The following is an 18,569-nucleotide window of genomic DNA, read 5'->3' as shown; positions in this document are numbered from 1 at the left end:
AAAATCCAAACTCATACTTTTCCCCAGAAGACCTTTTGTAAGAAAACACGGAACTTACAGGAAAACATTATCTAACCTAAAGCCATGCATTGTGTAGATAACACTTGATAATGGTAGCAGATTTTGTAACCTTCCACAGCCATGACATTAGACTTCAATATAACTGGGGGTTTTGAAAGCTGGAAAAAAACCTATCATCTATACTTCCAAAATCTCAGACCCAAAAACTTTGTAATTCAGGATGTTATTTAGAAATACTTAAAAAATAAATCACCAAACTTCCATCAGAAGCACAGAATTGACACCTATGGCAATAGTATACAATTACAATATAAAACCAAGAAAAGCTGTTGCAGAGTACTTACATTATTGATCAGCCTAAAGCCAGCATTAATAAACCTAGCCTTTATTTTCAGGAAATGTTACAACTTGACATTTGAGATGGAAACAAATACTATGGCTAGCTGAATCAGAAATTCAAAAATTCATTTAAAATCTCTCCATTCTGTTCAAAGCCTAAGAAATCTTTTAACTGCAGCAGCACGAATGCTACTCTGAGTGCAGAGCTGCCCCAAAGTCAGTCACCCTTTTCTACATGTGCTAATAAGTTTGATTTTGGAAGGACAATGTGTACATTCCCCAGACAGGCAGAGTGTGTGTGAAACACGCTAGTCCATGCTGTGCTACTCAGTGAGCTTCAGCAGGGACAGGACAAGCTGAAAATGGCTCTCATCTGTCTTGTGGTCTTCCAGATAGCAGTTTAACTCTTTCATGTCTAAGCATCAATATCACTGGGGGAAATGTATGAAAAGAATGATCAAAATTCCCTTCCACTTATTTTATAGCTCATTAATTTGCTCTCAAATAGTTCAGTACTTTTTCATATTAGCTCCAAGTACGAATAAAAAATTTTAAAGCTCCCAAAACAAGTATCACGCTACAGTTCCATCCTACACTCCTCCCAATCTGTATTACTAAGATGTTAGTTTTTGTATTTACATGACATTGTCTCTTACCTTAAAAAGAATGTTAAAAATGCAAGCTGAAGACCAAAAAAGAAAAGAAGAAAAAAAAAAAAAAAGAAAAAAAATCAACTGCAGGGTCTGTACACATGCAGAAATTCTAAATAAATGCACAGATACTCATTTTTGTACTCTAGGTGTTCATTAAAAAGTACTTTTCTTTGAATGCTGCCGAGTGTTAAAAAAATTCTGAATGTCCCCTAAGGAGTTAAAACAGGAATGCTATATTTTCATGCATCTCCTGCTTTGACAGATGAAAAATGTCAACTGTCCTGTTTTTATTTTCAAGCTTTTGCACTATTCATCTGGTTCATTAGTGCATCTCGCTGCTGCCCCTGACAGCTGCTCGCCCTCTCCTCCCAGCAGCTGAATTTTTCAGGCTAATTTGATCCTCCACACTGAGACGATCGCTAGAATGATTGACTTGCTCCCTGACCTCCAGGGTCTGACTTTGCTGATTAGTATTCTGGGGGTGTCTGAGGGACGAAAGCCCACTGTCTGTCTTCAGGGCTGGTGGCAGCTCGCTCTCTCTTTTTTTTCCCCTTTTTTTTCTCTTTTTTTTTCTTTTTTTTTTTTTTTTAACTGTAAGCCACCAACCTACAACCCTGTAAGGATGCAATTGCTACGATGAACAATAAAAGGAAATGTGTAAGACCTACTTTTCCATGTAAAGGTCCATGTAGCAAAAGCACAGCATCTTGATTTTAATTAGTAAAGTCTACTTTGTTGCATATCAATTAAAACTCCACTGGTAGTGTTTTTGAGGTTTCAGAAATACCTGGGGCTCTAAAAAATTCAGACTTTAAAACATACTTCTGCAAAATCTTATTGGCCACACAGTTAGCATTGAATAACAGATTGTTATATACAGTAGAAATAATATTTTTTTTTAGAAAAACAAGTTAGTTTAAACCTAAATTAAAACATAACTGAAGAGTTAAGCAGCAATTAAGCATTTACTGAGATGTGATAAATTTGCCACAGCTTTTCTCCAATTAAGCTGGAGACAATCCACAGCACATATGAACACACATCACCATGAAATCAACATAATAAAACATGCTAAAATGCAGGCAATAGACAAATCACAGAAAGGCAATCAGCACAAAACTGCACAGATTAAAAAACACCATTCATTAGTCCACACAAGTCTTGAAGAACCTTAAGTAACCACTTTCCAATAATTAAGAAAAAATACTAAATGAGAAAAATGCTGAGCACACATTTTGAATTTGCTATATCTGAAATTTCAAAATTACAGATAAATGCTCAAGATAAACTTCCAAAGAAAACCCACCGCAAGTATCTGGTATGTGACAGAATCAACTAAATGCACTTCTAAAAGAAATTAAAAGCTCCAGTTGAAGACAATGCCCAATACTGTAGTTATACATCAACAATAGGTCTTAATAATTATTTTATTCTTGCAATAAGGAAAACAAACATTACCCTAGATCAGTTTAAATAGCATCCTGGTAAAATCTCTAAAATAAATTAAAGGAGAATGGTATTTCAAGATGCTGAGTTAATCAATGGAACAGAGTTAGGTATTCTGGGATTATCTACCACATCAAAGAAAAATGTAATATTCACAGAGGTGTTAAATATACTCTACCGGCATTAAGGCAGTACGCTTAAAAAATCTTTAGAAAAGTGCAACTGATTTATATCCAGCCATTTAATTTCACATAACATAAAAGAAAAAATTAACCTTAAACTGTGGGGATTTTATGTAATCGTAATTCAAAGGTTTTGTTTGTTTCCAGATTTAAAAAATCCTCAAGTAAACCAATGAGGGCCAAAGAAACAGTAGTACTGAAAAATACTCATCTACCTTTATGCAACTTTAGGGCTTGCAGCATAAATGTGTAAAGCAGAGCACTGAAATTCAAGGCAGATGCCATGGTCAGTATTGAGGAATCCTAATACAGGATTAAGTTTTCGGTCAGGATTCAAACTTCTAAATACTTGCTATCAGCTGGACCTCCTTCCTCAAATGATCCCCAAGATTTAAAGCAACAGCTGTACACACATCTATAAACTGCAGACTTGCAATACAGCTATTTGTCCTTTTAATACTTAAAGCAACACCAGTGATAGAAAGTAAACAACTATTACTGGAGATGATACACCTAGCAGTAACATCCAACCTCAACAGGCTGCCAATGGCTTCTACAAAATCCTAAAATAAACAAGGAGGTGCTGATGCTGCTGAGTAAGTTAAAATGAGTTCTGCTGACCCATTGAGGCAGGTGGCTTGTAGGTTAAAAAAAAAAAAAAGTGACTTCAGCATATTAGTTTCTACCTGGAACATGACTTGGGGAGGCTTCACTGCCATTGTTGATGGAACCATTTTTATTCCCAGCATCGTTCAGCACACGTGTTTATTCTTCTAATCAAGAAATGATCCTCAAAGAACTTGGAAGATACATTTGTTTTAGAAGCCTATCTGTTCTTCACACCTTCATTTGCCTCCATATTTCAATGTGCCCTGTACCTTTATTTTCTCAAAATATAGTATTATTTAAAATCATGTGTCACCTACCAATCTCAACTGTATCAATACAGAAAACAAAACAATTGCAGTTTAGCCATCAGAGGAGAAGAACAGAAAAATGACATATGTGTGCAGCGGAAATTATTAAATTGAGAATTCATCCAAGCTAGTAGCAGGAAGTACCATAAACCTTTTTCATCATTTTACTTAGGTTTAAAATATTTATAAAAAGTAAGAAATTTGTATTAAAATAACTACATTGCAGTTTTTGAAAACATTACCTACATATTCAAATCAGTCCTACGAATTCTTAATGCATTTATTAACAAAAATCATACAACTAACATATGCCATAAAAACACTTGGAACAATTTTACATGTGCTTGCTATTATTCATTGATTAATCCTTCAGTCATGCCCAATCTTCAAGAAATTGCTGTAAAATCTTTGTAGCAAGCCCAGTTAAAGGCAAGTTCAAGTAAAACACAAATAAAAGTACTTCACATGCTTAAGTTATGTAAGGGGAGGGGGAAGTACAAGAGTGTTATTAACTTCACTGTATATATCACTATTACCTCATACAGCAAACAGCCTAGAGACCAGATGTCAGACTTGAAGTTGTAACCATTTTCATGTATTCTCTCTGGAGACATATAATAAGGTGTACCAACTGCAAAGAAAGACCAAAAGTATTTTTGAATGAAAATTTCTGTCGTTATGCAGTAGTAAAATTACAGTCTTTCTGGTAGAAGAATAGTTTTCATCCTTCTCATTTTGCTACACTTAAAACTTCAACTCGTACTTAGGACACTTCATATTGACATAAATACATGAATTAGGTATCTATTTCATCCAATGCAGCTCTATTTTCACTGCTCATACCTCATTACCAGAGTTATGAAGTTGTAGAACACTTCTAAATTTTGCTTTCACAGAATCTCATAATTTGTTTCTCCTGAAGAGAACCAGGGGAAGGTACTACACACACACATCCCTGCTACTCTTCCAAACTGTTATCACTGTGGCTAGAAACAACAGCTAGAAATTCTCTTCCATGGGCTGAATTTTATTTTCTGTTCTTCCTTTGAGAATATATAAACCTGAAAAAGCCGGTTTTGAAACTAAAAAACACCGCTACTTTGAATAGCTGTAATTAAAACTGAGCGTGAGATTTGGGACCTTCAGAGATGAGGGCAGGAAAACCAGCAGAGGCTGAGGTTCCTATGGGCAACTCAGCCATCAGCTGTAGGACTAAATTCCACACGGGCTGTTCAGCTCCCAAACCTGTGCCTGTCCCAGCTTAATCCTGCTCCAGAGTTGTGGGCTCTGCAAATGCTCTCGAAAAGCAGAATTTATTAGGACTGCTCCAGAGTGAATTTATATTGGATACTCCGGAACATCTCTCCTCTTGATTTTAATCAAACCCTACCGATCTGCATCACAAGTTACTTGGAAGAATGAAATACTGAGAGATGTTTCAGCTCTATAAAAGATGTCATTACAAAGAAGTAGCTGAGTGATGGTTACATGCATGACAGAGCAATAAGAAAAAGAAGTTATGGAAAATAATGGTAGTGGCAATTCTAGTGCACTGTTTCTGAACTTTCTCTCTGTATCCCTCAAAACGACTGCCTAACAGCAAAAAAGGTCACAGATCTATACAGATTTTTATTTCAATTCTGTTTAAATATTTTCTAAAGCACTGAATCCTCATGATGAAAATCCACAGCTTTCTGTCAATTCAAGTTTATTTTATTGTGAAACCAAACATCTTGCAACACCACCAACAACTAAAATCAGCAATTTCTCATTTTGTACTTTGTAGTATGAACCTCACATATTGTAACAGAAGGATCTGGTTTCACTTCTGCTCTTTGAATCGATGAGGCCAATTCAGAATTGATCTCTCTATGAATACTGGAAACAGAGATACAGTGAATATGTAAGTAATTCCACATATGGATGATCTGGTTAAATAGCTTTAAGTAATAAGACATAATAATTTTACTCTAATAAATTCCGAAAGTTAAGGGTTTTGTTTTGACAATGTGCCCTACGTTTAAGAAATGCTGCATGTCAAACTATGTCATACATTCTTAGGCTGTAAGGAGGAGAGAGAATAACTTTCCTACTTCAAGGGCCCAGCTCAGATAGGGAAACCCAGAACCACTTATCTCAGGTTAGGCCACTGCTGCTGGTAACCCATAATTTCACCTGATCTGCTCCTTGGCAAACAATGTTGAGAACTCACATAAACTGCTCCTGTACCAGACAGGCCAAGACAGAGATCCCCATGTGGTACCCTCCAATGGATCTGGCCCCCTAAACACTGTCAGGGAGATTTCCAGCGCTGGGAAGGCAGAGGGTGCCACGGCCCTGTGCCCAGCACTGGGCTGAGCACTCAGTGCAGCTCTCAACTGGGGCTGCAAATGGCAACAGCTTGAAAGGGGAAAGGCTTGGGACAGGCAGCTCAGGAGAGAACTGCAGGAGACTTTTACTCTCATAGGATGTTTGCATTCACCCACAACAGAGAAGAGTCTTTCCCCTGTGAAACAATAGGCAAGCAGACAGGTAGACCACAATGCCAAAATAACTACCAAAAGATCCAGAAGCAACTCTGTTCTCTAATGTATCAACATCAGTACTTTGGTGGGCACTTAAAGACAGGTATCTTAGGATTAGAACTGCAACTAAACATTTGGAATTGGTTTCATATTTTTATTATCTTACTGTTTTATTTCCCTGTTGAATTTTTTTTAACATACCAAGGACTTGTGAGCTTGGACGCCTCTGAAAAATTTCAGCTGCATTTTGTATCCATTAATTAAAGCACTGGTTTAGTGTATTCTGTTGCTTTGTTGGCAGAATTCATCTAACAACAGAAATAGTTTAATAGGTATGTGGTTGTTCACAGGCTACAGCAGCAGTGCCTCTGCTGCTCTGAGGTATCACACGAGTGGCTGGCAGTGAGTAATGTGCCAGAAAGAGGCTTCACAGAATCCACAGGGGGCAGCTGAAAACACTGAGGTTTGAAGGTTCATAGTCTACCAAAAGCAAAGGTAATTTTAACCAGTAGCTCTGGGAAGCCTGTTGATACATTAGGGGTCTGATATGAGTGTGAAAGATTGATGATAGTGAAAAGCAAGAACAAATGTTACCATTTTACAGCATTTAGCCTAGTGTAACACATTCACTACAATACAATCTGAAGCCCCCAATGACCAGCTAGTGAAAGGAATTGAAATTAGTTAAGTTACTTACAGAATCACACAAACAACCTGAAGATTCAGACATCATTACTACTTGTAAACGGTTTTTAACAGAACACGACACAAAAGATTCATTATTCTGACATTCAGGAACTACTGAAAGCATTGCAATGATCCTCTTAACACAGTGAGCACTCTCAGGATATAGCTGTGCTGCTGGTAAGCAAGTACCAGTATGATTATATGCTACATTTCCTTCCTGGACCTCTTTTTTTCTGTTAAGTGAAATACAGCATCCCAGTAGTATAGAGATATGCCACTTCCTGACTTCCTTTATTTATCTGAAGACACAGAAGTGGGATAATACAAGAAAAGGAGCTAAATCATTGAGGTGCCTACATTTTTAAGAAAAAAAATCACTAACTTCAGCATTCTGCTCACTGTATATGTAAACCTGTGATAACCTGAACATAAACTTCCTTGAAAATGGTCTGGGTCAAATACAGTGTCTCCTCAGAATCTGCTTCTGCTCTGGAGCTCTCTCCCTTTTGAAGATGCTGTAGACTGAGAAAGTTTTGGTTCTTTATTCAAGCTTCCTGTTACTGCTAGAGGGACTGGACATAATGGAAATGGTGGTTAATACAGAGCAAGGAGCTGATTTGAAGGATCAGAGACAAAGAATCTATTACAAAAAAAAAAAAAAAGGAGTTATGATATCAGCAGTCCATCTTACTACCTGGATAAACATACAACTCACAAAGCATCTGAGTAAAGTTAAGTGCATCAAGGAGTGGAATGAAATCTAATAAGGTGCTCTAACAGAGTTACGAGTTCTACAGTAGTTACTAGCTCTAAAAGCTATCAAGCACTTTTAGGCTGGGAGAAAAACAGGCTTAGTAAAATCTTAAACTGAGTCCTACAAAACAATGCAGTGGTTCATTCAGGACAGGTGTAGAAGACTGTAGTTTTAAAAATGGCCACATAATCATTATTGACATTTCATGCACTGGTATACATAACTGTAAGATTCAGGAAGGGGGCTAAAGAGGCCAAATTTCAGTAACCAAAAGACATAGTTTATGTATGTCTCAGTGTCCATGAGATCACAGCTATTTTGTAATATAGAGTTCAATACAGCAGGCTTAACAAGATGAGTGTGGATGCTGAAGACAGACAAACCACATCACAAACAAGCAGCCTGGAGGTCCTTTCCAACCCTACTGATTCTATAATGTTTGGGGGGTTGTATTTATTTAATATAGCTATAGTAGATGTCTAAGTCAAGGGCTCATCTTCAAGGACAGGACCCGAAATACTGTACTTATCCAAAGTAACCTATGCCACAATGTGCAAACAGTCCTTCTACAGAAGTCAATCTATAAATATCTTAAGTTATTTCATAATAACACAACAATTTCTCTTCAGCTTTCAAACTACTGTAAGAGATCTCACGATTCTGTACATAAAATACAAGAGCTATTTTAATACAGCTTCCTTAATGACTGCAATGACTCAGCTGCAGATCTCCCTGCCAGCCTGACTGCACACTGAGGGTGCAGGTTCTGAGTGTGGTTGGTTATCTAAGTGGAATTTATTCTGTTCACAGAATGGTGCTGCAGACCACCACCTCAGCACACCCTCTACTGCATTAGAGACCCATATGTGAGAGGAGAGGAGAATATTTGCACACATTTTCACAAGGTATTTTATTCTCCACAACCTGTGTGAGTTTACAGTCAAACCCCTCACATAACATAGTCTGTGCTGGGGACAGCAATATCACAGAAATGACAGATACTGTCAAAACACAGAAGACCAGAATACCATGCAGATGATTCTCTGCATTCAAGCATTTTAAGAAGATTGCAGATCTGCTCCTTTGCCCTGCAAGAAAGGATCCCCATGCTGGTGGCACTGCCTGCCTGGACAGCACACTGTGCAGCCTTACAGCACAGCCACAGCAGAGAAATCAAGTGATTCTTTTTGTAGCTGAAATATGAAAAGACTTATCTTTACACCCACTGAATGGCTAAGAAAGAAAAAACGCATATATCCAGGAGCGGGATATCCTTCCAATTGCCATTTCACCATAGAGCGTAAGGCCTGGCATTCAGCCATTAAAACAACAGCCGCAAGAAAACCCTAACAGCTCTAGGGAAAGGAGTAAGAAGTTTTTGTTGGATCATATTCCCCTTTCTAATATAAAGTCTTCTGAAAACACGAAATTTTGTCAAGTTTGTATCAAATCAACAGTACCAAATGCCTCCATTTCCACTGCCCTTTTGTAAGAAAGGTCTTCCATTTCCAAAAGATATAGGCATGACAATAGGAAATTCTTGACAAGGCTGTACAGAAAGCATTAAGAACATGAAAAAAAACCTCCCTGTCCAGTGCAGTTGTTTCATTTGTTTCAAATGGACCATCAGTAAAGATTCTAATTAAATCAGTATTATTCATAATTAGCAGTTAGAAGCTGTAGCTAATTAAAATTTTAGTACATTTCTTTATCTCTGAAAGCCTGAACCTAGTTTGCTACTGAAATTTTTATAAAGCCTGTAAACAAGTATAAATTGCTACACATATGTTTGCAATTTACTAGATTACGTGCACCAAAGGTTTATGGAATCATAAAAAAGATACAACTTTGAAAGAAATTTCAAGAAAACCAGCACCAGAAACTGCAGAAGAAATCAATTTAAAAAGTGGTCTCTGCTAGTGACATGACAAATCAGAAAGTCACTATCTCCTCTGTAGCCTAAGTTAACAGCTGACACAAACCTTTTTTCTAGGTTGAATTCTGACATTAGGTCATAATTAAGAGGGAAATGAAAAAGAGTAGATGGGGGAAAAAGAAAAAACTCCTCTACCAAGACACAGCAACCAACACAAGAAACAAAGCTGCCATCCTCCCCTCCTTCCTCCACTCTCTGGACGACTCTTGGATCTGTAAGAGATGAGTTTTAAAGGGCTAAGGGGGGTTTTACACTGTTTTTAACTCTGGTGCAGTCTTCAGCTTCTTTGAATTTCCAGCTCAGCCCTCACAACCACTCCCCTGCCAGGAGCCAAAATAATCCAGGGTTGGGGCAATCTGCTCCTCTTTCACCTCCTGACTCGTGCCTCAAAATGCAAGTCCACTATCCCACCCTCACTGCTGACCTCTGCCTTATTCATGAGCTCCTCCTCCTCAGGTTAGGATTTACAGCTCCCTCTTCACATCCTCCTTGCATCTGCAGGCAGGAGCAGAGCCCACCCACAGGAACCCAAACCAAGCTCTGCACAGTACTGCCAGAGATGGCCACTGCCCTACAAGGGCAGCATGAACAGCAGCACTCTGGGAGACACACTGAGCCCTGTGACAGCAGCACATCTTCAGTGCCACATGTGCCTTCAGACCCTCAGCCTGGCACCCGAGCACATCCCCAGCCTGGGCACTCCACTGCTCCTCAGCCTCCTGCTAATACAGGACTGCACTCTGTGTCTGGGGCTCCCCTTAACACCTCAGCAGCTACTCATGGGTTTGACTTCACCAGTCTGCACCAAACATGGTCAAAACTGCAAGGCACAAAAGAGTGACCAAAGGCTTTGTGGAGGACAGGGAAATAAGGATAGTGTCAAAAATTCCCTGTCCAAAATATTGCATTTTTGGCCATTAACACATGTATCACTCCCACGTCAAATGTGGTACAAACATGAGAAACATGCAATCAATGAACAGGCTTGAGTTCAGCAGCCAGCAAACACAGACATTTCAGTGAGGGAAAAGAATGTTTTCTTATTTAAAAAGCCCAACTTAACAGTATTTTGAACACTAATTCCTACATTTGTTTCCTACAAGTTACTCTATCTATAAGGTTTTTCTCTTCTACAGAGATACTCTTAGATTGTGTCATTCATCCATTACCTACTTTTAAACTTAAAATATAGGCCAAATATTTAATTTTTCTTCTTTAACGGCTTCTTAATCATCCTAGTATTCACATGCTACTCAAAAGATACAAAATTACATGAAACTTTTTTTAATAGAGATAATACATTGCTAGTTTTGTGTGCTAGCAAAGAATAAACTGAGCATTTCAGAAAACTTATAAAAACAAGAATAGAAAAAAGCTGTCTGGGGACTGATTTTGATAATTCTGATCTCCCCTCAACTACCTAAGCTTATATTGAGAAATGTCACCTTAAAAAATGGAAGCTCCTCTGAGAGCCCTTTGAAACCACATGACCAAGAGATCATTAGTGCTACTCATGCAGGCACACAGAATTACCAGATTCCTTCCAACACTGAATACAGTTCAAGTCAATTTTTAAAAAATGCCTCCATGGTTTTTTCCTTCTTTTTTTCCTAGCATTTCTAGGTAACACTGTTGTCTTAAAGACTTGTTCAGAGGCAGAAAAGCACGTTAAATCATGCAAACAAAGGAGGGAAAATACCCAAAGCATGCTGAAAGTAATGCCTGAGTGTTACAGTGTTTCTGTTTTTGTCCATGGTGCTGACCACTTTTTTTATTAAGAACAGCTTTAGGACCATATTTTTATTATTACTTAAGGACAGTTTCAGCTGGTTCTAACCCTTTTCTTCCTCCTCCTGAGTGGGCACAGTATTTCCACCATGTAAAAGACTCTACTCAACATCTGTGCCTCAGAGAAGGCTTACCTAAAGAATGTGCAGCTGTGGTTTTGGAGCTGAAAAACCGACCAAGTCCAAGGTCTCCCAGCTTTACTACTCCTGTAGCTGTAATGAACACATTTGCTGGCTTTATATCTGAAAGAAAAAGAAATTTAAAAATTGAGAAGTCACAGTGCGGTTGCAAGAAAAGCTACTACTCGTCTAGTAATAACAGACCCGAAGAAGATTTTATTTACAGCTAATATTGGTAAAATTTGTCAGTGCTATTCAGAAAGAATGGGTCCAGAATGTAGAACTTCAAATCCACTATTTTAATAGTACAACCATCACTCAAGCAAAGAAAACCAAGAGCCATAGAAAGTATTTTTTTACAAAACAAGAAAACAAACAGACTCATACACCCCAAGTCCAGAAGCACATACAGGGGAGTTCATTACTACTTTATATAAGCTACATAGAAGAACTTACATTAGAACTAGAGAACCTCTTTTGTTATGCTTTGAGTAACAGTGTAAAAATGTTCTCAAGAACTGTAAAGTATTTTTCATCACTTTTGCTGATCAAATTACCCACAGTGGCATCACGTTATTTATTTGAAATAGGTAACTGATTCTCTGCAAGAGCTGGCATTAAAAAAAAGAAACAAGTTTACTCAGGAGAATGGTTATGTGAACTCGTCAATGGAACTGGGCTAATCAAGTAGAAACAAAGAAAAATAACGAGGTATACCCCAGACAGTTATTTTTCACAAGTAATATCCAGTTTAAGTTTTAATCCAATCCCTTAAAGACAAGAGCAGAGACGTTCATTCCATGATTTTTAACAAGGTACCCACCTTGTTGGCCTTCTAAACAAACTGACCTGTTATTTGTTTGGCAAGGGAGTTTAGCTTTTACTCTGCTGAAGAGCAATCCACCCTGGCCCTAAACTTACAGAGATCAGTTCACTTTGGTAAGAGGGGATTACAGGTTGCAGAAGATACAGGCACAGTAAAAGAAATGGTTAATAACCCTTCAAACACCAGCATTTTCAGGTTTCCAGTAAAAAAGTTAAAAAAACCTTACAAGCTTTAGAGGAAGACAGAAGCAATTATGTTCTCCTGCTATCTGACCCAGTTTTCAGGAGTTTGGATAACCCTTTGTGTAATAATCCAACACAGATACAGCTCAATTTTAAAACAGCTTTAATTGTCACTGCTTTTGGTTGTAACTATGGAATCATTAGATATGCCATAGGTTACCCAGAAGCTTTGAACTTATTTCAGCTTAAAGAACTTAAATCCTTTTGTTTTGAGCTAAAATACACAGAAATTAACTAATTTGATTGTAAAAAATATTAAAGGAAGATACTCATACCCTATGGAAAGAATTTGTTTGTACAGGCATCTGTACAAACGCACAAAGGGAAAAATAAAAAAGGAGAATCACAAGGCAAAGGCATTTGCAGGGGCAGGGGTATCTAAGCTCATCTGCTAAGGGTGCAAAATTCCCAGCTGCAAATGACAAAGTTCAGCAGACATCGAGGGACTGTTTCTATCAGGCAGTGAGATGCATTTTAGCACAGGGAGTCACCAACCTAAGACAGGTAATGTCACCTGAACCCAAAAAGTGACAGCACACACGCACCTCACAATTCCATAACCAGAGAGATTTCAAAAAGGTAAAAAAAAAATAGCAGATTGAGAAGGAGCTATACTATGATCTGTTTTCTTTGACTCAAGAGTTTTGAGGTGAAATGAAGCCTACATCCAGAGGAGACAGCAGCACCGAGGTTTAAAATGGGCCAAAGAAATTTAGGACTTGACAGGGATAGCTGGCAACTACAAGGGCTGTTGGGACACAGAGATTGGAAATAGTGGAAAGGAGCAGAGAATTGGAGGAAATGCTCACACCTGCACAAAATCCAATAGAGAAGGGACTAGGAGAAGGGCCTGTACATCACGAGCAAGCAGGGTACGAGCAGACACTCTAAGACAACTAGGTGAAAGAAGTGTAAAGAATGGACTGACAGATCTGTGCAAGGCAGATAACAACACTTAGGCAAGACAACTGGCAAACACGGAAGAATAAGTACAGGACAGAAGACAAGAGTCAGAAAAATGAAGTAGCTATGGCAGAGTATCCATCACTTACAGAACTATCACTTACTTTGAAAAACTTGCTATCAAACAAATGCCTACCGCAACAAATGTATAACCACAAACTTCTCTCAGTTTTCTACTACTTATAAAACCTTACAGAAACATACATTGTTTCAGCTGTCAAAATTGATTCCAGCCAGCTTAATTCTCACATAGTCAAAGGTTTAGTAAGGACAAATCATCTTTGATCCTGCATTACCTCTGTGCATAACACGACGAGAATGCATATGTTCCAAGGCACTGCAAAGCTGAACAAAGTACTTCCAAACTGTTCTTTCAGGAATCAACCTCTTCTGTTTCTTAAAATGCTTAAAAAAAACATGGATAGTGAATATTAAAAATTAAAACTTGTATTAAATGACTGAAAAAAGACAAGATAGAAAATCCTTAATTAAAAAATACAAGAGGTTCACAACCTAATGAGAAAGGTTTAACAAAATTTCTTGACACAGAAAATTTTCCCCTTAAATATTAATCTATGTATCATCACTGCACGTGTATAAGTGTCTACACACAGAGTCACAAATAACACTGATGAAATAAAACTCCTACCTCAAAAAAGGATTTATACAGTATTTAGCACTCCTCAGTGTTGGATTAATGTGGTCAGAGTAATCTAGTATAAAGTAGCCACAGAACAAATAAAGGTTATGTGCCACAGAACATCCCAAACTAAATAGAATTCCTTACACCAAAATTAATTTCCATACCCTCATTTTCTAAAACGAAGAAAAAAATAAATAGCAGCATCACAGTCACAAAGATCATGTAAGAAGAATTGGGCACATTAGTTGTAGAAACTTCTGCAAAATATGAAGGAGAATCAAAGGAACTGAAATTTCTGAAAATTCCACAGTGATGTAACTCCTGTTCAAGTATTTTCTGTCCTGTATAAAAACCCATTCCTGATCACTGGTAACTGTTCACTGGCCAGTTAAAGCTTACACAAAACAATTACACTCAGCTATACACATCATCTTCAAATGTTTTATTCAGGAACTGAGTAACAATCCTCCAAAGATACCTACTGAAAACCTGGAATTCAGCCAATGTTAAAATGTAGAAGTTCAATCATTATAAATTCTGCAGCTAAAAGGAAAAAGATTGAGAAATCGTTGCTTGTTTAGCCTCTGTTTCCAAAGAAATCATATTGTGTCAGGTTTTGAAGTTACACACAAGGAGAAAATACATAAACAACATTAAGACTAGCAAAATTTTAGATGGAAAGCAAAGTACTTGATGTATTTTAATTGTGTGTACAGACAGACTTCACACTCATGAACACCTTAAGAAAGTTCACATAACAAACATTTATTAGTTTTCAAAAATAAAAGTATTTTCATCCTATGTTACAACATGCCACTGAGGAGTTGACAGCTGCATCTGCACATTAGAGACACACAGGAGTACGAGAGAGATGCTTTTAAACTACCTATGGCAAAATGCATCAGTCGTACAAAGGATCTTAAGATTCCACCAAATGTTTTTAGTTATAGGGATTATTTCAAAATGCATTTTCATTTAAATGAGGCAAAGCACATAAATTACATCTTTAAATATAATTTTCTTTCAGTCTTGGACTGAATCCAAACCAACGCTGTGTATCTGTTCTCCCTATAGCTGGATTTGCATATCAGAGGATTGTTTGATGTCAACAGGAAGATGGAGACCAGGTTTCTTTTCATTTAAAAACAAATACACAATACATCTAAGTATGGGTACATGAAAGCACAGTTCCTTGATTTAAAATGCATTCTGAAATTATCATAATTATAACTAGGTACTTTATTTAAGCATTCTGAATTGCTATTTTTTTAACTCAAATGCAAGTACAAGCGGCGATGAAACACCATTCACAAAATACCTGAAATGGGAAGATTTTTGATTACACATTTCCATCCCAATTTACCTAAAGCACGTCAGTGTACTTTCAAAGTATTTATGTACAAGTTTTCTTTTAACACTTTATTCACTTGCCATCCCTAGCACTGTAGTTGATGCACACTAAAAAACTGGCTTCAGTTTTACAGAGCAAGGATGCAACTTGAAGAGCGTCAGACGTGGTCTCATTCTGCTGAAGGCACTAATAATTTTGCAGAACAATAATAACCTCCTCCTGAAAGCATCAATGATATTACTTAACCCCAGAGAATTTATCCATCTAAAGAGAATGGAAAAGAAAGCTGCTAGATACGCTAACAATGTTTAAAACTAAACAAAGAAACAGCGTTTTCATTTGTATGGGTTTAAAAATAATATAATTATCTTTAAAATAAACTCAGTGAACATTATGTTGTTCAGTAATTAATGACTCTATCTTCTTCCCTCAAAATACACATTCTCAATTTTTTTCTCACGCTGTTGTCCAATAGGCAAAACAGTAACAAAAAAGACACCACCAAAAAGATGAATTTTGCAAAACTAGCTATCGAAACAAGTTGTACACTTCTAGGAGACAATCCAGCAGGCACAGTTAATTCTGAGAAAAGTCAATAAAGGAAAATTCCATTTCTGTTTAGAACCTTACCTTTTAACAAGAAATGTAAGTAGATGGAAAACACAGGCAAACCTATTTTTATGCCAAACAGCATAATTAAATTCATATAGCACACATGAACTGTATTCAAAGCAGGATCCCCTCCTTTCTCCCTAATTTTACAACAGTCCACAATGCAAAATGCAGTTCTAATGATTGTGGAGTTTGCTCCCTCCCTATAGGGAAGCCAAAATGCAGAAGATATGATGCTGCAACAATAATTTTAACCTCTGTTGTAGCACGGCATAGCAGCACCACAGTCAATGCTGAAACTAATCCACTGCTTAGTGCCTGAAGCATTCTAAGGTCCACACCACCAAGGTAGCTTCATACAGCTCCCTCCCATTGTACCCAGGTTGGCATTACCTGCCCAGATTCACCCCCAGAGGAATACAGCCTGACATACAGCTCTCTGAAGTGCTCTTATCTTCAACGCTTTATTATTCTCCTTTTTCCACCTGTCTTAGGCTCAAAGGACAGTCCTGATGTCCCTCAGACCACTGACCTTCTAGGGTGTGACATTAAAAAAACATGATCCTGTTTGAGGTGAAAGATCAATCCCAAACTAGTTGAAACTGGGCAAAAAGGGAGCTGCTTGTACATGTGCATTAAAAATTTGGGCAGTGCTGCAAGCCAGTGCTTTATCAGGTAAACAGAACACCAGGCATGCTTTGGCAGCAGGCTGCTCCCAGCAAGAATTATTTGTTTCAAAAGCCATATCCCATGAAATTTCCATCTCCATCTGAGAATGGAATCACAAACTACTTTGAAGAGTCACCACAACGTCAATACATTGTGGATAAAACTGCAATTCGGTCATATAACAGAACTGGACTTTGGTGGTCATAAATTTGCTAATCAAATGCCTTAAAGACCTTTAAAAGACAGGCAGGCTGTATCACCAGCTCATCTTTTCATCCCTTTTACAGAATGACTGAGCAGTTTCATTGTAGGAAAACAGAACTCTGCTGGTTCTCTAATGGATTGCTAAAAGAAAAATTAAATATTCTCCAAATGCTTTCATCCTAATGAAATTAAATATAGCTTCCCTGCACCTAAATAATAAATGCCATTCAGTTTCTTGACAAACAAAATGTAAAGGATCGATGGAGAAAAAAGTCTGAAATCAACATGAAATTATAGTATACTGAGTTTCTAAAGATGATGCTTTAAAGGTCGAACTCCAAAAGTAAAAGTGACAGCAGTCAGCAGTTGGTCCTACCTAGGCTTAAAAGGCACAATTCAGACAATCCTTAAAGGAAACACACAGGACTATGTTTGGATTTTATAAGAAAACTAAGATTTCCTGCAGATGAGTAGAGAGAGTGAACACAGATTATTTCCACACAACTGGAAACTCAGACATGACTGCCAACATCTCAATAACCACCCTTGGAAGAAATTTATCTTTCAGTTCCGATGTTGGTGTACCGAAGGATTTCAAGGTTCAATTTAGTCTAGTTTGGGTCTCACTGAACAGAGGAAAAAATAGGAAAAAGTAAGAAAAAAACCCAACACAGTAAGTGTTTAAGAAGCTAACTGAACTAAAGAAAGCAAGACATTTATGAAGTTCTCCTGCAGAGAGCTGATAAATTGATCATCCAAACAATTTTGCAGAGTCATTACTCAAAAAAAGAAAAGAACTGTGGAACTGTCAAACAAGCCCACAAGAACATATCTGAATTTTTCCCTGCACATGCTATAGCCTAGAGCTGTTTTTTGAAACACAGTATTTGGAAGAAAAGTAAAATAGAATCATGATTTCAGTACTTTTAACAGATTCCTTCCTTCCTTTCATGATTTAATAAGAATATCGCTCACATCTTTTTGTTCTCATGACTGCATTTACAGCTTACAAAAACATAAAGCATGGAAGATTTTTACATTTTACTGTATAGACTTATAACACAGTGATTCAAGAACCAGATACTAGTGGGAAGAAATCTGAACTGCATCAAGAGGAAAGAGATGCAAAAATGATTACACAGAACTTACAAGTAACACAATAAAGCTCTTGACCACTTCAGACAGTGCTTCTTTGGGAGCTGTTTTTAATATGGACGAGCAGGAAGAACAAAGAGGAAAGAGGAGGTCAAGCAGCCATAATAGGAAATTATGGAAGCACAAGCAAGAGTTCTCACTCTGTAAATACAACAGAAACAAACCACAACAGGCAAGGGCATGCAGGGCCAGAAAGACAGATCAGAGAAGATGGGCTGCAACATCCTAATATTTTGGAGACTCATGAATATAGAAAGGAAGTCTGGACCCAAGTCTTGTTTTCTGTTTTAAAAGCTATCTAATTCTAGCAGCAATGCAGCATCCCAGGAGTTTCGTCTGGTTCTGTTCTTTGATTAATTCAGCTAATTTAGACCATGGCAAGTTTTCTGCCATTTTTCTTTGCTTTCTATGCAGCACAAAAATAGAACTTCCCACCACATCCTGATTCATTCACTCCGTTTGATATGCAGTGTCATCAAATTTGCCTACATTTCAAGAGTAGCAGCTGTCTCTTACTTGTAAAAAGAGAACAAATAC

At 37.5% G+C, this 18,569-nt stretch overlaps 1 protein-coding gene across 2 annotated transcripts in view; it reads right to left on the bottom strand.

Annotated features, from left to right (window-relative positions):
* The window catches only part of NEK7 (NIMA related kinase 7), a 67,498-nt gene that overhangs the window by 14,356 nt on the left and 34,573 nt on the right, over positions 1-18,569 (bottom strand). The window contains exons 6-9 of one of the 2 annotated variants that reach the window (XR_010722428.1): positions 13,695-13,803; positions 11,383-11,490; positions 4,095-4,189; positions 1,017-1,042 (exon numbers count right to left, since the gene is read on the bottom strand). Coding sequence is in view for 1 of the 2 variants with exons in the window: in XM_066192283.1 (XP_066048380.1) it covers positions 4,095-4,189; positions 11,383-11,490; positions 13,695-13,803 (312 nt within the window). In the remaining variant the exon portion in view is untranslated. The remainder of the gene's footprint in view (positions 1-1,016; positions 1,043-4,094; positions 4,190-11,382; positions 11,491-13,694; positions 13,804-18,569) is intronic. The other variant, XM_066192283.1, reaches the window with a different exon arrangement.

This window comes from Chamaea fasciata, unplaced genomic scaffold (assembly GCF_029207755.1).
Source record: "Chamaea fasciata isolate MVZ Bird 193981 ecotype frontalis unplaced genomic scaffold, bChaFas1.0.hap1 SCAF_10, whole genome shotgun sequence".
NCBI lineage: Eukaryota > Metazoa > Chordata > Aves > Passeriformes > Sylviidae > Chamaea > Chamaea fasciata.
This window is presented reverse-complemented; position numbering and strand designations above follow the sequence as displayed.